Source organism: Typha angustifolia, chromosome 7 (genome assembly GCF_048772165.1).
Source record: "Typha angustifolia cultivar Huaian chromosome 7, ASM4877216v1, whole genome shotgun sequence".
NCBI lineage: Eukaryota > Viridiplantae > Streptophyta > Magnoliopsida > Poales > Typhaceae > Typha > Typha angustifolia.
The window spans coordinates 1836482-1854095 of NC_133245.1; the positions used below are offsets into that span (position 1 = coordinate 1836482).

Consider the following 17614-nt stretch of genomic DNA (forward strand, 5'->3'; position numbering starts at 1 on the left):
TTAGTGGCAACTCTGATACTTACCCGCTTACAGCTGTTCCTCTTCTGTAACACTATACGCTATCTGCTGTCTATCTACTCAATCGAAAGTTTATTATCCCTTAGGTAGCTTAGGAACATTCTGAATCTTATTAATATTAATTCTCTGTCTCTCTGGAATTATACTGGAGGCCTATATTTCCCACATCAGTTTACTTGAAATATTATTAAATTCTCACTTTTCTCATAAATTAAAAGAAAACCAATATTTGTTGATAGAATGATTGAGTTAGTGAAAAACAGTACTGCTGGAACAGAATTATAGACGATGAATCAAATTAACAGAAAAAAAAAAAAAATAAATTATACAACATGATGAACGAAAACCAGGCACAACTTGGACTGCCAAACTTCACTTCATTCATGCCTTCAGCAACCAAGACGAGTCGACTGAACCAGAAGTCGTATTCGTCGAGTTGGAGGAATTCGTCGTATAACCAGTCGAGCTCGAAGTGTACGAGAGCAAATTCGCATCGATCGGCGGCGGAAAGTACATGGGCACCGGCATCTTAGGAGGCAAATTCGGCAATGGCACCTCGGAGTTTAGTGCGCTAATGGCCTGCCTAATCGAAGGCCGTGCGCTCCAATCAGGGTGCGCGCACCACAAACCCACCATCATCAACCTCTGCATCTCTTCTTCCACTCCCAACTCCTCCTTCAGTACCCTTCCGTCGGCTGCATCAAGAATCGCCTTCCTTCCATAAAGATCCCAAACGTATTCCACCAGCCTCACCTTTCTTGGGTCCTCGTTGGTCTCCACGGGCCTTCTTCCGCAAGCGAGCTCGAGTGCCACTATCCCGAAACTGTACACGTCGGACTCCCTGCTGGCCTTCCCGGTGAGGACGCATTCCGGTGCCACGTAGCCCATGGTCCCGGCGAGAACTGTTGTTTGGGACCCGTGGCCGTGGGCGACGAGCCTCGCGAGCCCAAAGTCTCCGAGCTTAGCGTTGAAGGATGAATCGAGCATCACGTTGCTCGGCTTGATGTCTCGGTGCACCACGCAGCTATCCCACTCTTCGTGGAGGTAGAGCAATGCCGAGGCCAAGCCGAGCGCGATGTTGTACCTCAAAGACCACGTCAATAACTCCCCTTTGGTGGTGTAGAGGTAGTTGTCGAGGCTTCCGTTGGGCATCAGCTCGTAGACGAGGAGGAAATCGCCGCGGTCGTGGCACCAACCGACGAGCTGTACGAGGTTGCGATGCCGTAACCGGCTTATGATCTTGACCTCGGCGATGTACTCCTTCCTCCCTTGCTTCGACCCCTTTGAGACTCTCTTGATCGCTACTTCAAGGCCAAGATCCTTCAAGAATCCCCTGTATACTGCTCCGAAGCCTCCTTCTCCGAGCTTGCCCTCCTCGGAGAAGTCCTTTGTCGCGGTGGCCAATTCGCTGTAAGCGAACCTCCTCGGTCCCCTCCCTTGCTCAAACTCATCATCGATGGAGTCATCGTAGTCCTGATCGCGTTGATCTTCTTGCTCCGCTCCTCCTACTGTGTCCTTCTTTCGCCGCCGGATGCAGCATATGCAAATGAAGCCCAGCAAACAAACCATGACCGCCGCGCCGGTAGCCAAGCCTATAACTATCCCTGCCATGCTCTCCTTCTTCTTTTTCTTTGGTTGTAAACTGGAGGTAAAATTCCAATATTGGATCTCATGTAGCTCGACGGCTCTACCTGTCGCAGCCGAGAACCCAACCGCGACATTCTCCGGTAGTAGTGCTTTCAGATCAACAATATAAGAGAGACTGGAATTGCCAAAGAAGACTGGGTCCTCCGCGTAGGTCAAGAAGACGCTCAAATTTCTCGCAGTAGCGTTGTAACTTACCCACGCATTCGCCCTCCGCCCATTCCTGATGCTACTATTCCATGTAACATTCGCAACGGACACGGCCGAGTTGATGTCGATACCCACATGATTCGAGCTCGGATCCCAGGGGTTCTGGTAGGTGTCAAACTCCACAGCTACCGTCTGGTTGTTGGTGCCATTGAAAAGGCCGAGTTGGCCGCCACCGGAGCCTTCGGGGATACTCGAATTGTAAGCGGAGAGGAAGAAAGCCATGCCGTCACCGTAGGTGCTATTGTCCGTGGCGTCTATGGTGAAGCAAATTTGCGTGGTGAAGTCCGCTACCTCACCGGTTTCTTTGTCCCATAGGGGCACCGGATCGTTGTACACTGCACGGCCGGTGCTACTAGTGATGGTGCCGCCAAGCTCGTCCTTCGTGAGACGGATGCGATTGTTGAAGAATGCGTCACCCTCGAATCGGATCATGTTGGGAGGGGTGGTCAGGTTAAAGTTGAAAAAGTCGAACAGGAAGGATACTGAGCTAGCATGGTGGATAGTAGACAATAGAATTACGAAGTAGAGAGCAAAGAAGCGAGTAGTTCTGGCATCACAGGGCGCCATGGAAGAGGATATGTCAAGTACCCACACACTCTATCTCTCTCTCTCTCTCTCTCTCTCTCTCTACTTTAGAAATAGAAAGGGGAAGAGGGAGAAGACAATATTGCCTAGAACGAGATTCCGACTTGGTCTTCTAATTTTTAAATACGGCGATCTGGAATCATTGGAAGCAGTCAACTGACTTTTATTAAAAAGAGAAGAAGATTGATTCAAAGCATGTGATACAAAAAAACACGGCTTCGGACCTTCGGTTGGTGAGTTGCATCTTGCAAGAGCTGGACAAGAAGATTTGTCTCGAGCTTTAACCAAGCCAATCTTTCATCCATAGACTCAAGCTTCGCTCCACTATCAAACCGGGGCTCGGCTTGGATCGATCAGCTCGATTTATAAAATCTTATAGTGATGTCAGCAAAACAATAATACAAACCGAGTTTACGGTGAGAAAAGTTGTTTGAAAATTATTTGTAGAGAGGGGGGACTGTTTCTTCCTGGAACGCGGAACTGAAGGGATTGACTTCGTCGTGCAAACACTTTGTCGTTAGAATACCAGTTTGCTGGCTGGTGAAAGGTTTTTAATGGCATCACGCCAAAATATTGGGCGACGGCAAAGCTATCAAGTGATCTTTTTTCAAGGTAGTAGTAGCTACATCGCTTTAAATCCGATTGAGATTGAAAGAAAGTTTATCTGTAGGGCTGACTCGTTTATTAAACGAGCCTAGCCTCCGCCCAAGCTGGCTTTCTCAAGCTTAGTTTAATAGACCCGAAATAACTATTATTTATATTATATTATATTATATATATAATTATTAGATCTTCATTGAAATGGGCCAGTTTTGGCCCAAATAAGTTGTTGCCAAGCCTAAGATGGTTTGGCCCATGGGCAAGTTGGATTTTGGTTGGCACTCGGCTCTATGTTAATTTTTAATTATTAAATTATATATATTAAAATTAATTAATAAATGTTAGTAATAATTATTTATTATTAACAAAAATATATGGTTGGAAAGGTATTAGCGAATCTTTAAAGTATGACTAATATTAAATAATTTTACAATTAAAATTTATTTATTTAAAAAATCAAAATAAAAAAAGACAAACAATTAAATATAAGACTCGTTTTAAAGCTCTTGATGAAATCATTTCAATAAAATTATTTTTATTAAAAATTAATTAGTATAACTAATTATATACTAAAATTTAAATAATTATTATATACAAAAAAATACAAATAGAATTTAGAAGAAAAAAAATTAAATAATCAGTGTAAATCTTTAGAACATTAGTTTGGAATTAATAGAAAAGGAATAGTATTTTATAGCTGGGCTCTAAAAAGTTTTAATTGGCTCCATATTTAGATATTTCAAATTTATTTTTAAAAATTATTAAAACTAAATATAAGATTAACTAATTGAATTCGATAGTTAGTCTCAAACTAAACAAGACCAAAGGCTTAGAACTTTCATACATCCACTATACGACTTTCTATGTATCTATGTGCTTCTTTTTTGCACCCTAACTATTTGTGCCTTAGTTGTTTCTGATATTTGTTTTTTTTATTGAATTGAATTTCAGAGAGTGAGGTCTTCCAACGGTAGATGTTAAGCTAAAAGGAAAAAGAAGAAGAAAAGGACTAAACATCATCTGCCAACAGCTTTTAATCGCTATTATTAATTATGTTCGTATGACAGTCCTTAAATACAAGATACTATGTTCGTGTGCCATTGACTTCATAAAACCTATTTAAAGTTAAGCAGTTTGTTAATCTTCTTTTCTTTTACCTTATTCTAAGAGGTCACGTCAAGAACGGCAAACTAATCTTTCATTTACAAAGATTGTTTAGTGGCAATTTAATAAACTTAGGATGCAACTTCATTTCTCAGAGAGTGCATTTGGACGCTCACGCCTGTTATACACAAGTAACAGAGGATGGATAGTAAAGAGTTTTCTTGTTTAGAAAGAGAAATACATACTATGGATTTATAATTACTAATTGTGAGTAATTTGAACAAGCCATAATTGCTAAAAATATTAATGGTGGGAAAATAATAAGATGCCATGCCACTGGATGACTGGAATCTACGGGTGAAAACGGATCGGATACGGATCGGATAGTGCTCAACCCATATCCGGATCCGTATTTTTAGTTTGGATACGGATTCGGATACGGATATTGGACGGATAGCAAAATTTAAAACCATATCCTAACTAAACGGATACGGATAATTTTCGGATAAAGGATTGGATCTTAAACGGATATTAATTAAATTTAAAATAATTATAATATTTTATTTAAATATAATTAACATAAAATTATTAAGAGTTTTACAACAAATAATTTTTTTGTATATCAAATATATAAAATTAGAGAAATTAATTTCTATAAATAATATATAACGTATTATTAGTAATAATATTAATACTTACTATTTAAATAAGCAAACTAAAAACTGTAAATTATTTAAAAAAATATGCGGATAAACGGATATCCGATATCCGTATCCGAATCCGAAAAATATATCCGACCCATATCGGAATCCGTATCCGAATTTTTTTAAAAAATTCTATCCGTATCCGAATCCGAATCCGAATCCGAATCGGATAGAAATTTTTTATCCAAATCCGATCCGAGTCGGATCAGATAGCGGGTCGGGTCGGAGTTTATCCGACCCGTTTTCACCCCTACTGGAATCATATGCAACTTTCACCAACAATATGATAGTCTAATGACATCATAACGTTTGTGATATGAAGTTAATGCCTTCAATTCCATGTTCCCAGCAAGGACCTCTACTGTTTTCTGGTCTATTTATATATATATATATGTGTGTGTGTGTGTGTGTTCTATTTTATTATTAATGCTGGTATGAATGTTGGGATAACCCAACTCCATAATCTGATATGGATCCGAAAGCCTTAAATATTTAAACCTAATATAATCGGATGGATAAATGAATTGATTAGCTTAGCTCAATTATTAAATGAGTCATATTTGTATTTATTAGCTCAATATGTTTCTCAAATAACTTAAGAACTTATTTATAATATAAATAAATTTATTTACAACCCAAACAACTTATACAAATTAGAACAACTCATGTCACCCATAATTTGTTTGCGACGGGTGTAATTTTTTTAAATAAATTATCTGTGTTTATATTTAGAAAAATTGACGGTTATAATAAATGAGTTGTGTTTTGCTATCTCTTTATGACACGTAAATTTAATTATACCTCAAATAATATATTTATAATAAAAAAAATTATTTATAATACAAATAAATATATTTATAAGTTAAATAATTTATATAAATTTAAATAACTCGTATTATCCAATAATTTGTACATGATTCATAAATTATTTTACTAAACATATATATATATATATATATATATATATATATATATATATATATATATATTTGTGTTTAAAAATTTCAGTCAGAGTCATGTTTGCTAAAGCAATAGCAGAGCCACATTTGGCTATGTATGACTTCCTTACGAGATGAGTTCATTGCTAGGTCTCTTTGATTTCCTCTCAGTATATTAGCAGACACCGATAGAACCTATTTAAAATTAAAATAAAGTATTACCAACAAACACTCTACCAACATCAATAAAAGGCGAGGGTGTATAATTATCGTGTGCGTTGATTATAATGGTTGTTAGATAAAGGGGGAAAAAATCAAGGACTGATGAGATGCTACATCATAATTTTTTTATTATAGACTGTTTCTAAATTTAAGCAGTGTGGAATTCTCTTATGAACGTCACTTTCTTTCTCTTGCTTGTAATACAATCACAATGGACAGCAAATATCTTTCTTTTCTGAACAAAATGGATAATAACTAATTATGAACAATAGAAATATGTTATATTTGCTGAATTAATAATAATGATGATAATAATAATAATCAAGGCATCGTGATTTATAGGACGTCGACAGATTAACACATTTTCCACCCAATTTGTTTTGGCTGTCAGCATTCACCAACAAGGTGGTACCCCAAAACCCATGTCCAAGCTAGTTTAATTCCTCTTTTCAGCAAATGTATTAGATAGTTTAAGTATAAATAGGCTCTAATCAATAATAAACGAAAGAAAAAGAAAACTGTCGTTCTCTGGAAACATAGTCAACCTTTATCAACCGGGTGGTATTTTAATGGCAAAACGTTTGTGTTATGAAGCCAATGCCCTAAATTCCACGTTCCAAGATACAGCTAACCCTATGATCGGCTCCTTTTCTACTTTCCCCCCGCTTTATAGCTTATAAAGAGGATGGAATGAAGCAAAGTCTACCCTTGGTATCAGCAGTCCTGAGAGTCGCCCCATTCATTTTTCCGGCGAATGAAAACTGAACTTCATCTGCCAACAGATTTTAATCATTCCTACTAATGATGTTAGGATGACTTAGGATGACCTGAGATTAGAGCATTGCCAGGCATCTCTTTGACTTCCTCTCGGCTCTATATGCAGATATCCGCAGTTTTTTTTGAGTGGCCGAGGACTTCATATAACCTATTCAACATTAATCAGTTTGGAGATCTCTTTATTCATTTCCCCTATTCAATGAGGTCCCATCAAGAACGTTTAATTAATATTGTATTTACAAATTGTTTAGTTGTAATTTAATAAACTTAGAATGCAGCATTCCTTCCCAAATGGTCCATTTGAGTACTCCTCTTGATATGAAGAATAACTTATGGTGGCAGTATGGAAACCTTGTTTTAAGGTCAAATTAGTACTTTATTTACAAAAGATTGTTTAGAGGCAATTTAATAAATTATGTGAGCAATAGGAATTAATCAAATTTGCTGATGATAATAATAATAATAATAATATTATCATTATTATTATTATTATTTTAATTCCTTCTTTCAGCAAATGTGCTGGATAATTTAAGTAAAAATAGGTTCTAATCAATAAAAGTACAAAAACAAAAAGCTGTCGTACTCTAGAAATATGTTCAAACTTTATCAACAAAATGGTGTTTTAATGGTAACACGTTGGTGCTGTGAAGCCAATGCCTTCAACTCCACGTTCGCAGCAAGATACAGTCAAGGATTTGATCCTTTTTCTACTCTTCCCCCATTTATAGCTTATAGAGAGGAGGGGAAGAAGCAAATCTACCTTGGTATCAGCCGTCGCGGGAGTCGCCTCATTCATTTTTCCGGCCATGTTACCCTTCAACGCAAGAATTAGTAGCTTCTTGGCCCTATACTTGCTCCTTCTTTCCTCTATAATATCCCATGCCCGCTCACTCTCCTTCAAGTTCGACTTTTCCGACTCCGGCACCCATAGTCTACCGGCCATGATCGATCTCCAGGGAGACGCATTCTTCAACAAATTTATCAGGCTCACCAAGGAAGGAGCCGAAAAGGACATGACCTGGAGCATCGGCCGAGCTGTCTACAGAGATCCATTTCCTCTTTGGGACAAAGCCACTGGTAAGGTAGCCGACTTCACCACGCATTTCACATTCATCATCGAGGGCCCCAATGATACTTTCAGCGCTGATGGTCTGGCTTTCTTCCTCTCCTCTTACCCTTCGATTATCCCTGATAAAGCCACGGGCGGCAACCTCGGACTTTTCATAAGCCCCAATGGCACCAGCGGCACCAACAACCAGACGGTAGCTGTGGAGTTTGACACCTGCCAGAACCAATGGGATCCGGAACCTGATCATGTGGGTATCGATGTCCACTCTAGCGTATCTGTTGCCAATGTCACATTGCCTACTAGCATCTCTAATGGGTCGACGGCAAACGTTTGGATCAGTTACAACGCTACCACAAAAACTTTGGACGTCTTCTTGACCTACGAGGACAATCCAATCTTCAGTGGCAACTCCATTCTCTCTCATACTCTTGATCTTAAAGAATTACTGATGGAGAATGTATCGGTCGGATTCTCAGCTGCGACGGCTACACTTGCCGAGACACATCAGATCCTATATTGGGACTTCAGCTCGTCAATATCGGAAACCAACTCATCAAAGATGGAGGAGAGTAGTACAAGAAGTAAAGCTCCATTAATAATCGGATTGGCTACTGCCGTTGGAGTCTCGCTGTCTTTGGTGAGTTTCTCAATTTGGTTCATCGTGCGACGGAAGAAGGTCAAGAGAGAAACATCGGAGCAAGAAGAACGAAAGAAAAAGGAGTATGATGAGTCCATCGATGATGAGTTTGAGAAAGGGAGGGGGCCGAGGAGATTCGCTTACAGCGAACTGGCCACCGCAACAAAAAATTTCGCTGATGAGGGCAAGCTCGGAGAGGGAGGTTTCGGTGCCGTATACAGAGGAATCCTGGAGGACCTTGGCCTTGAGGTAGCAATAAAAAGAATCTCAAAGGGATCGCAGCAAGGGAGAAAAGAGTACATCGCCGAGGTCAAGATCATAAGCCAATTAAGGCATCGCAACCTCGTGCAGCTTGTAGGTTGGTGCCACGACCGCGGTGACTTCCTCCTCGTCTACGAGCTGATGCCAAACGGAAGCCTCGACACCTACCTTTACACCACCAAAGGGAACTTATTAACGTGGTCCATGAGGAACAATATCGCACTCGGCTTGGCCTCGGCCTTGTTCTACCTCCACGAAGAGTGGGAGAGTTGCGTGGTGCACCGAGATATCAAGGCAAGTAACGTGATGCTGGACTCATCCTTCAACGCTAAGCTCGGAGATTTCGGGCTGGCGAGGCTCGTCGACCACGGCCATGGATCCCAGACAACAGTTATCGCCGGGACATGGCGCCAGAATACGTTACCACAGGCAAGGCCAGCAAGGAGTCCGACGTGTACAGTTTCGGGATAGTGGCGCTCGAGCTCGCATGTGGAAGAAGGCCCCTGTTGGTCAACGAGGACCTGAGCAAGATAAGGTTGGTGGAATGGGTTTGGGATCTTTACGGGAGGAAGGCGATACTTGAAGCAGCGGATAGAAGGGTACTGAACGGGGAGTTTGATGCGGAAAAAGAGATGGAGAGGTTGATGATTGTGGGGTTGTGGTGCGCGCATCCAGATTGCACCGCGCGGCCTTCGATTAGGCAGGTCATTAATGCTCTCAAGTTAGAGGTGCCATTGCCGACTTTGCCTCCTAAGATGCCGGTACACATGATGTCCTATGCTTCGCAGGCGGATGTGAAGAAAGTTGCGTACATGACGCCTACGGTGCGCATTTCAAGCTCAGTTTCTGGCTACTCTACTAATTCCTCCAAGTCGAGTATGGCTTCTGGTTACCCCGCTACTCCTTCCTCCAGCTTCTGGTTACGCTAACATTCTCATGTGCTCGCAAACAAATTCCTCCAAGTCGATTATGGCTTCCGGTTCATCTGCTTGTCTGCTTATGGCAGAAAAAGAAAGATTTGCTACTCCTGTTTTGCATTTTGTTTAATGATGTTTTTTGGTACTCTCCATTTCCTTTTAATGTTACATATTGTTTCAATAAAGTCGTGCTGTACATCGTTAAGTTGATTTTATTTGGCATTCTTCATTCTGGGACCTAAGTCTTTGTTTCATTTTAGAAAGACAGCAGGTGAATCATAGAAACCAAATTTAACAATAATGCTATGCCCAAAGACAAATGTCTACCATATGGATCCTATAAACCAATGATAGAGATCATACATAAATTTTGAGAGAGACATTTGGTGGATCTCTCGGGGTCTCTTGATAGTTTCTGCGAGGCCCAAGAAGGTCGGGTCCATGGACAAGTCAGCATCTGTGCAGGTCTTTGGGTTAAAAAAACTAAAACTTCGATCCGCAACCTTTTCTTCATATTGCGTTCCCATCCCAAGTAATAAAATAGTGCCTCCTTTTCTTCGCCTCTCCTCTCCCTCAAATCCAAACTCCCTTCTAACCAAGTTTTGCGCTAAATCCCGTCGTTTGTTCCATAGTCCTTTCTTCTTTGCCATCCCGATCCGGATTATAATTGCAGGGCGGAAAATTTGTGATTTTGAGGAGCTAATCTCACCTGGGTCATATGGATCTTTTCTAGATCTTTTCTCTTTGCATGCCTGTAGCTCGCTCGGTTCTGTCGCCATCAAAACCCATCCTTAGCGAGAACACTGCTTTCCGAAGGGCATGGAGATCGTTGTAGTGGACGAACTTGGTGGGCAGTACGAAGAACGTTCCAAAGATGTTCATGTGGAAAAGTGATTGAATTGCGGATTTCTAATTTACCTCTGAGATGTTCATTTCGTCGTTAAGCAAAACAAGTGGCTAGTTCTAAAATGAATAGCTTCGTTATACTACCCTTGTCAAAACAAGAGAGAGGATTGGAATAAGAAATGGAATAAAGGAAGTTTATCTGAATATTTGTATTCTAACTTTTAGTTGAAACTAAAAATTTAGATTATCCCACCAAGTTATTCGGAAATACAAAATGACTTGTTTACTTTCTCCAATACTAACCTTACCAATATTTTTCACTAAAAAATATACTCTAACATATTAAAATATATTTACAATGAAAAATACTTTAGCGTTAGATATTTGGCATACAATTAATTCTAAAATAACCATGAGAAGATAATACAATATTTGTAAGATAAATTTATGTTTATATTTAAGTTTTAAATTATTTTTTATCTTTCTCCCAAAAGAAAATAAAAAAATATATATTTATATTAAACTAGGAAAAAGATAATAAGGTCAATTTAATCATTTTGATGCTTTAAGTCTAGCTATTAGAATTAAACACCATCTTAGACTATGCATATTTTTATTTTAACACATCCTTTTCTTTCCAACCAAACAATGGAAAATAAGGATAAAATTTATTTTATCCCAAAATAAGTCCTTTCCTTTCCAGAACATGCATTCTGATGCTCAAAGGTGATTCCTACCAGCTAGCTTCGCACAGAGAAGCTTAACCTCCTTTGCTTGCCGGCCTAGTACTCAGATACCAGTAGCAGAAGAGAATTATAAAGCTTTGGACTTGAGGAGGGCGAGTTTAAGGCAGCGTTGGGAGATAGCAGAGCATGAGGGGTGTATCAGAGCTCTGCTGTTTTGGACCCAGGACTATATTTCTTGAATGGGCGGCGCAGACTAATTTTGGCCCGTGGCGAAGTTGCATTTTGGGCAGGACTTTGTCAAAATTCAAAATGTTCTTTGCTTCTTCTCTCCTCACGTTTACCCAGACGTCTAATATATTTCTAAAAAGTTCTTTTGACCAGATTCCACAAAAGTTTTATATTATCTCCAATCAAATCTCCCCTCTAAGAAGCCCTCACATTTGTTCCACTATGAAATCCTCATTAATAATATTTTGAAAAGTCGAATATGTCTCAAGGAGGTCAGTAGAGGAACCTTCCACCTTTGGCCTCTTCAAAACAAAACCTCCATAGGCTTCACCTTTCCGGCTTGAGCCGCCATCCATCTGCTGAATGCTCCTTTCTTGACTTTTATGCATTATATTCCTGATGCTCATTATGAGTAGCTTGACCGTTGTCTTCGCCTCCTTCTTTGAAAGCTCTCAGAGGTATACGTACCCCCATCCAGGATTTCCTCCTCTTCTCAAAACAACGCTATCTGCCACTCTTCCATTTCTTTCTCTTCTCTATGTTCTTCAACCCCAGCAACATCCTCCTCTCCCGTTTCCTCCACCAATATATGTTTCCCTTGCCATTCCTTTTGTTATCACCTCCTTTTCTATAGTATATCTCTACTTATTTCTTCGGATGAATAATTTATTAATTCGTCCTTTTTAACTGGCCCCACAAACACTTCCTCCTTGCTTGTACCCAAAGATTTACGACCCCTATACTACCCAAGTGCTAACTCAACCCACCTGCAGATGCTCTACAGCAAACACCCAACGTAGAGAATCTTGCTGTCTGCGCACTATACTTCCCATCAACTCGTAGTTTACAAGAAAACCGCCTCCAAGCTTCCTCGCCACCTTTCGTTTCTTATTTACTTTCCTCCTTCCAAGCTTCCTCGCCACCTTTCTTTTCTTATTTACTTTCTGTCCCAGGATGATTCCGATTGAAAGAAACGTTGATGTACATAATTATCGAATGATTGATATATATTATACGTTAATATCTTGATTATAATTATTATATTTAATGATGTTATATTACTTCTTCCTCCACCATAAAAGCTCATGGGGAAAAAAAAGGTGAGATCTGATTACATATAATTTTTCCGACTATTATTTTAAATAGTGCTCATCTATCAGTAGTTATCTTTCTGTTCCTCTCAACTGGACCTCTACTTCGTAAAGTACTTCTTTTAAGTGGCTAAAGTCTCTTTGTGCGCTGCGCAATTTGCTTCAAAATTCAAAGTAATTCTCTATGTCGCAATATTCAATTTTACTGTATTAAGAACTATAATACATACTTACACATTACCCGTTTTATTTATTTATCTATAGAATCCGAACATATTAAACATGAGTAGTTTTGTTAAATGAAAAGAAAATTGGGTTTGATGCAAAATAAGTTCTAATGTAAGATAGTAGTCACATCAAGAACAAAAAGATTAAAATATTTTTTCCATAAAGATTGTTTAGTGGAAATTAAAAAACTTAAAATGCAACTTTCTTTCTTTTTTTTCTTCTTTAAAAAAATGCAACTTTGCTTCCTAAAGATTGTTTAGTGGTAATTTGAAAAATTATAATACAACTTTCCTTTCTAAAAGATTCATTTGTTCCCTCGTGTTTATTATCAGCCACAAATACAATGGACCGGCAGAAAAGAAAACTTTAAATTATACAGTCAAATTTTGTTCTTTTAATGCCATGGGGTTTAACTAGAAATTTAAAGGTTCACTTGTGACTCTTAATATTTTTCGTTCCAAAATAAAAATGAATGCGAACATCTTTCTTTATGAAAATTGTCAAAATTTTGATTGTTTTAGTTTTTATATTTTCTGTTTGAGATACTTGCAATGTCTAAACTTTAATAATAATAATAATAATAAATTTAAAACAAAAGAAATGTAAAACTTAATAATTCTTATGAAAAGAAATTCATTTTTCTAACAGAGATAGTAAAATTAAAAAGAAGGCATTTTCTTTCTTAAATATTAAAAAGAACGTCTGTAGCGTGTGACACGATTATACCCAATTTGTGCAAGCCTATCTCCCCCATTACCATAGTCAAACAGGGAGTCAACCATCGGTCTGCTCTGTTTTGTTCTTCTCCCTTTATAGTTTTAGTAAGAGGAGGAAACGAAGCTACTCTACTTTTGTGTCAGCAGACACCAGAGTCGCTCCGTGCATTTTCCGGCCATGTTTCCCGGCAAAGGAAGGATTATCAGCTTCTTGGCCGTCTACTTTTTCCTTTTCTCCTCTACTATCGTCCCTACAAGCTCGCTGAACTTCAAGTTCAACTTCACTGACTCCAGCACCAATAGTGGGCCGGACCTGATCAAACTCGACGGTGACGCCTTCTTCAACAAATTCATCCGGCTGACCAAGGATTCTTTAGGTGGCAGCATCAAATACAGCACTGGCCGATCAATCTACAGGGACCCGGTTCCCCTGTGGGACAAAGCCACTGGTAAGGTAGCTGACTTCACAACCCATTTCCAATTCATCATCAACGCTACAGGTACAAGTGTTCCCGCCGACGGCTTGACTTTCTTCCTCACCACTTACCCATCGAGTACCCCCGAAGATTCCATGGGCTGCAACCTAGGCATTTTTAAAGGTGTAAAAGATGGAAGCAAGCCCGGCACCAACAACCAGACGGTAGCTGTAGAGTTTGACACCTTCCAGAACTACTGGGATCCGAGCCCGAATCATGTGGGTATCGACGTCGACTCTATCGTATCTGTTGCTAATGTCACGTGGAATACTAACATGACCAATGGATCGACGGCAAACGCTTGGATCAGTTACAACGCTACCACGAAAAATTTGAGCGTTTTCTTGACCTACGAGAACAACCCAATCTTCAGTGGCAACTCCAGCCTCTCTCATACCGTCGATCTTAGAGAATTACTGCCGGAGAATGTAGCGATCGGGTTCTCCGCTAGCACGGGTTCTGCTGCCGAGCTTCATCAGATCATATATTGGGAATTTAGTTCGTCAAATATTAGCTCGCCAAACTTATTGCAACAGAGCTTACCCGACTCTCTGAGGAAGAGGAAGGAGAACAGTAGAAGTGAGGCTCAGTTAATAATTGGGTTGATCGTTGCCATTGGAGTCTTGGTGTCTTTGGTGGGTTTCTTAATTTTGTCTGTTCTGCGGCGGAAGAAGGCCAGCAGAGGAACACCAGGGCAAGAAGAACATGACAACCAAAACTATGATGAATCCATCGATGATGAGTTTGAAAAAGAGAAGGGACCGAGGAGGTTCTGTTACAGCGAACTGGTCGCGGCGACGAAGGATTTCGCCGAGGAGGACAAGCTCGGAGAAGGAGGCTTTGGAGCAGTATACAGGGGTTTCTTGAAGGATCTTGGCCTTGACGTAGCAATAAAAAGAGTCTCAAAGGGGTCGAAGCAAGGGAGGAAGGAGTACATCGCCGAAGTAAAGATTATAAGCCAGTTACGGCATCGGAACCTCGTGCAGCTCGTCGGTTGGTGCCACAACCGCGGGGACTTCCTCCTCGTCTACGAGCTGATGCCCAACGGAAGCCTCGACTCCCACCTCTACACAACCACGGGGAAGTTCTTAACGTGGTCCTTGAGGTACAACATCGCCCTCGACTTGGCCTCGGCCTTGCTTTACCTCCACGAAGAATGGAAGAGCTGCGTGCTACATCGAGACATCAAACCGAGCAATGTGATGTTGGATTCGGCCTTCCACGCTAAGCTCGGCGACTTCGGCCTCGCGAGGCTCGTCGACCACGGCCACGGTTCCCAAACAACAGTTCTCGCTGGGACCATGGGCTACGTGGCGCCAGAATGCGTCATCACCGGTAGGGCCAGCAAGGAGTCCGATGTGTACAGTTTCGGGATATTGGCGCTCGAGCTCGCCTGCGGAAGAAGGCCCCTTGAGGCCCACGAGGATCCGAGAAAGGTGAGGTTGGTGGAATCTGTTTGGGATCTTTACGGGAAGAAGGCGATTCTTGAAGCAGCGGACGCAAGGTTAAAGAACAGAGAGAGGGAAGTGGAAGAAGAGATAGAGAGGTTGATGGTGGTGGGGTTGTGGTGTGCGCACCCAGATTGCACTGCGCGGCCTTCCATTAGACAGGCCATTAGTGCTCTCAAGTTAGAGATGCCACTGCCGACTTTACCTCCCACAATGCCAGTGCTCATGTTCTTTCCGCCGCCCATGGATGTTCAAGAAATAATGTCCATGTCTACAGCAGGGTTTCCGAGCTCAGCTTCTGGTCACCCAACTACTTCCTCCTGCTCGACCATGGCTTCCAGCGATGCCACAATTTCCACCGTGATGACTGCTGTTGGATATTAGTGTCTTGATATTTCTCTTTTCTAATTTCTAATTGCCGTACTACTATCAAGGTACACTTTGGAAATAGTTTGTCTATTCTTATTATGGCATTGTTTAGTTATGTGACTAAGTAAGTGTGTATAAGAGGACTTAAGTGTGTGAGTCTCTAGATCAGTTTCTTCTTCGTTGGTGCCATTTTGGAGAGCGAGAGAAGGAAAGAAGATATAATGTTGGAGTTTTACTAAATAAAAGATTAGTCATCTTTTATTTTATTTCTCGTTTTCTTTTGTGAGCTTATCTTGCAAGTTTTGACCATCTCATTTGTAGAGATTTTGTTTTATGGGTTCATATCTCGGTTGTTGTTTGTTTAGGGTGAAAGTAACAATCGATTTATATATATATACTAAGTTTGTTTAGGTACTTTGCTGTAAGTTGTTCTTGGCTTTACTTGTGGTTGTGAATTTTATGCAGGTGAAAATCTAATGTTTTCACACATAGCGCCCATTTAGTTATAAGATTAGAAAAAATTAGAATATAAATAAAATAGAGATTTATTTGTGATAAGGATAAAGATAATAATATATTCAATAAAAATAAGAGATATGATGGTGTTTGGTTTTGATAGATGGAATAAGAGACAAAAATGATCTTGTTGCCCTTTCTGTGGTTTAATTTAAATACGTATCTATTATTTTATTTCACAATAATTTGATTGAATTCATCGTAATTTAATACCTTAATAAATAATATAAAAAAGGGCATTTATATACTAAAATATTTTTACTGCATATATACTATAAAATATTACTAACAATATTATAGTCTTATAGCATTATAATATTCAATATGAATCTAATCTTCAAAAAATGAAACCATAGATCACCATAAGTACTCACCCATTTTGTTAAGAGTTCTCATTTCATTCTAAAAACTGTGACAAAAAACGTAACAAAAACCATAATAAACAGAGTTCATCGTATTTTATTTTTATCCCAGTTAGCTAACACCCGTGTCTGGTTTCATTTTTTCTGGGACAAAGGAAAGTTTATCTCAAAAATACTCCTCTCATCTCATGTTGCCAACTGGGCCATAAGAGAAAAGAAGATGCTCAAATTTAAGACTGCCGAAATTCTCTTCAATTGCGGTATTTGGTTGTGTCTGCCTCTTCTTGGCTGCTTAGAGGAGAAAACAAATGTAATTTGCTACTCTGGTTTATGCATTCTGTTCAATAATGGCGTTCTTCTTTTGCTATCAACCTTGTATATTATCTTCCGTAAAGTCGTGCTGTGCATCGTTGTAATTCTTTCTTTTGGGAAGAGGAGAGAATGTCAATTGGTCACTCGTATTCAAGAAGACCACACAAAATTTAATTAATATCTGCTACTTAAACAAAATTATTTTCTACTTTAGACTGAGACATCATCTGCATATCCATGGTGCGAGAATTCTTTTGCTTTAGGTAAGTAATTGGCGATGTATTATGTACCCACACTGTGATTGATGGAGTGTTTCTCATGCAGCAGACATAAGGCAGTTAGTTCATTTAGAAAGGTTAAACAAGTTAAAATACATTATATTAATTATTAATTAAAGTGTTGACTTAGAATCTATCTTCCAATAAAAATGATGAACAAATTAGATCCTAGTGACAGAGAACCTTGAACTCCTTTTGTTGATGAGCTAATATGCAGATGACGATAGAAAAAGGGAACTAGAGAAGAGAGCATGGGAGAAAGAGATCGCAGAGCCTGAGGACTGTATCTGTTCTGGCTCGCTGTGTCGGGCCAAAGACTGGAGATGGGCTGGATATGGCCCAAGAAGGTTGGACCCATGATAAGTTATATTT

The 17614-nt window shown here is 39.7% G+C and overlaps 1 protein-coding gene and 1 pseudogene across 1 annotated transcript; one reads left to right on the forward strand and one right to left on the reverse strand.

The window, feature by feature from the left end:
* Positions 1-259: 259 nt before the first annotated feature.
* On the reverse strand, positions 260-2553 carry LOC140762353 (L-type lectin-domain containing receptor kinase IX.1-like). Its single transcript, XM_073100095.1, has one exon. The coding sequence runs from the start codon at positions 2437-2439 to the stop codon at positions 400-402; it is 2040 nt and encodes a 679-aa protein (XP_072956196.1). The 5' UTR covers positions 2440-2553; the 3' UTR covers positions 260-399.
* Positions 2554-7608: 5055 nt separating this feature from the next.
* LOC140762105 (uncharacterized) lies at positions 7609-15998 on the forward strand (annotated as a pseudogene).
* Positions 15999-17614: the final 1616 nt, after the last annotated feature.

Bases quoted from the DNA above. Each gene is read 5' to 3' on its own strand.
- LOC140762353 (XM_073100095.1), bottom strand. From the start codon at position 2,439: ATGGCGCCCTGTGATGCCAGAACTACTCGCTTCTTTGCTCTCTACTTC.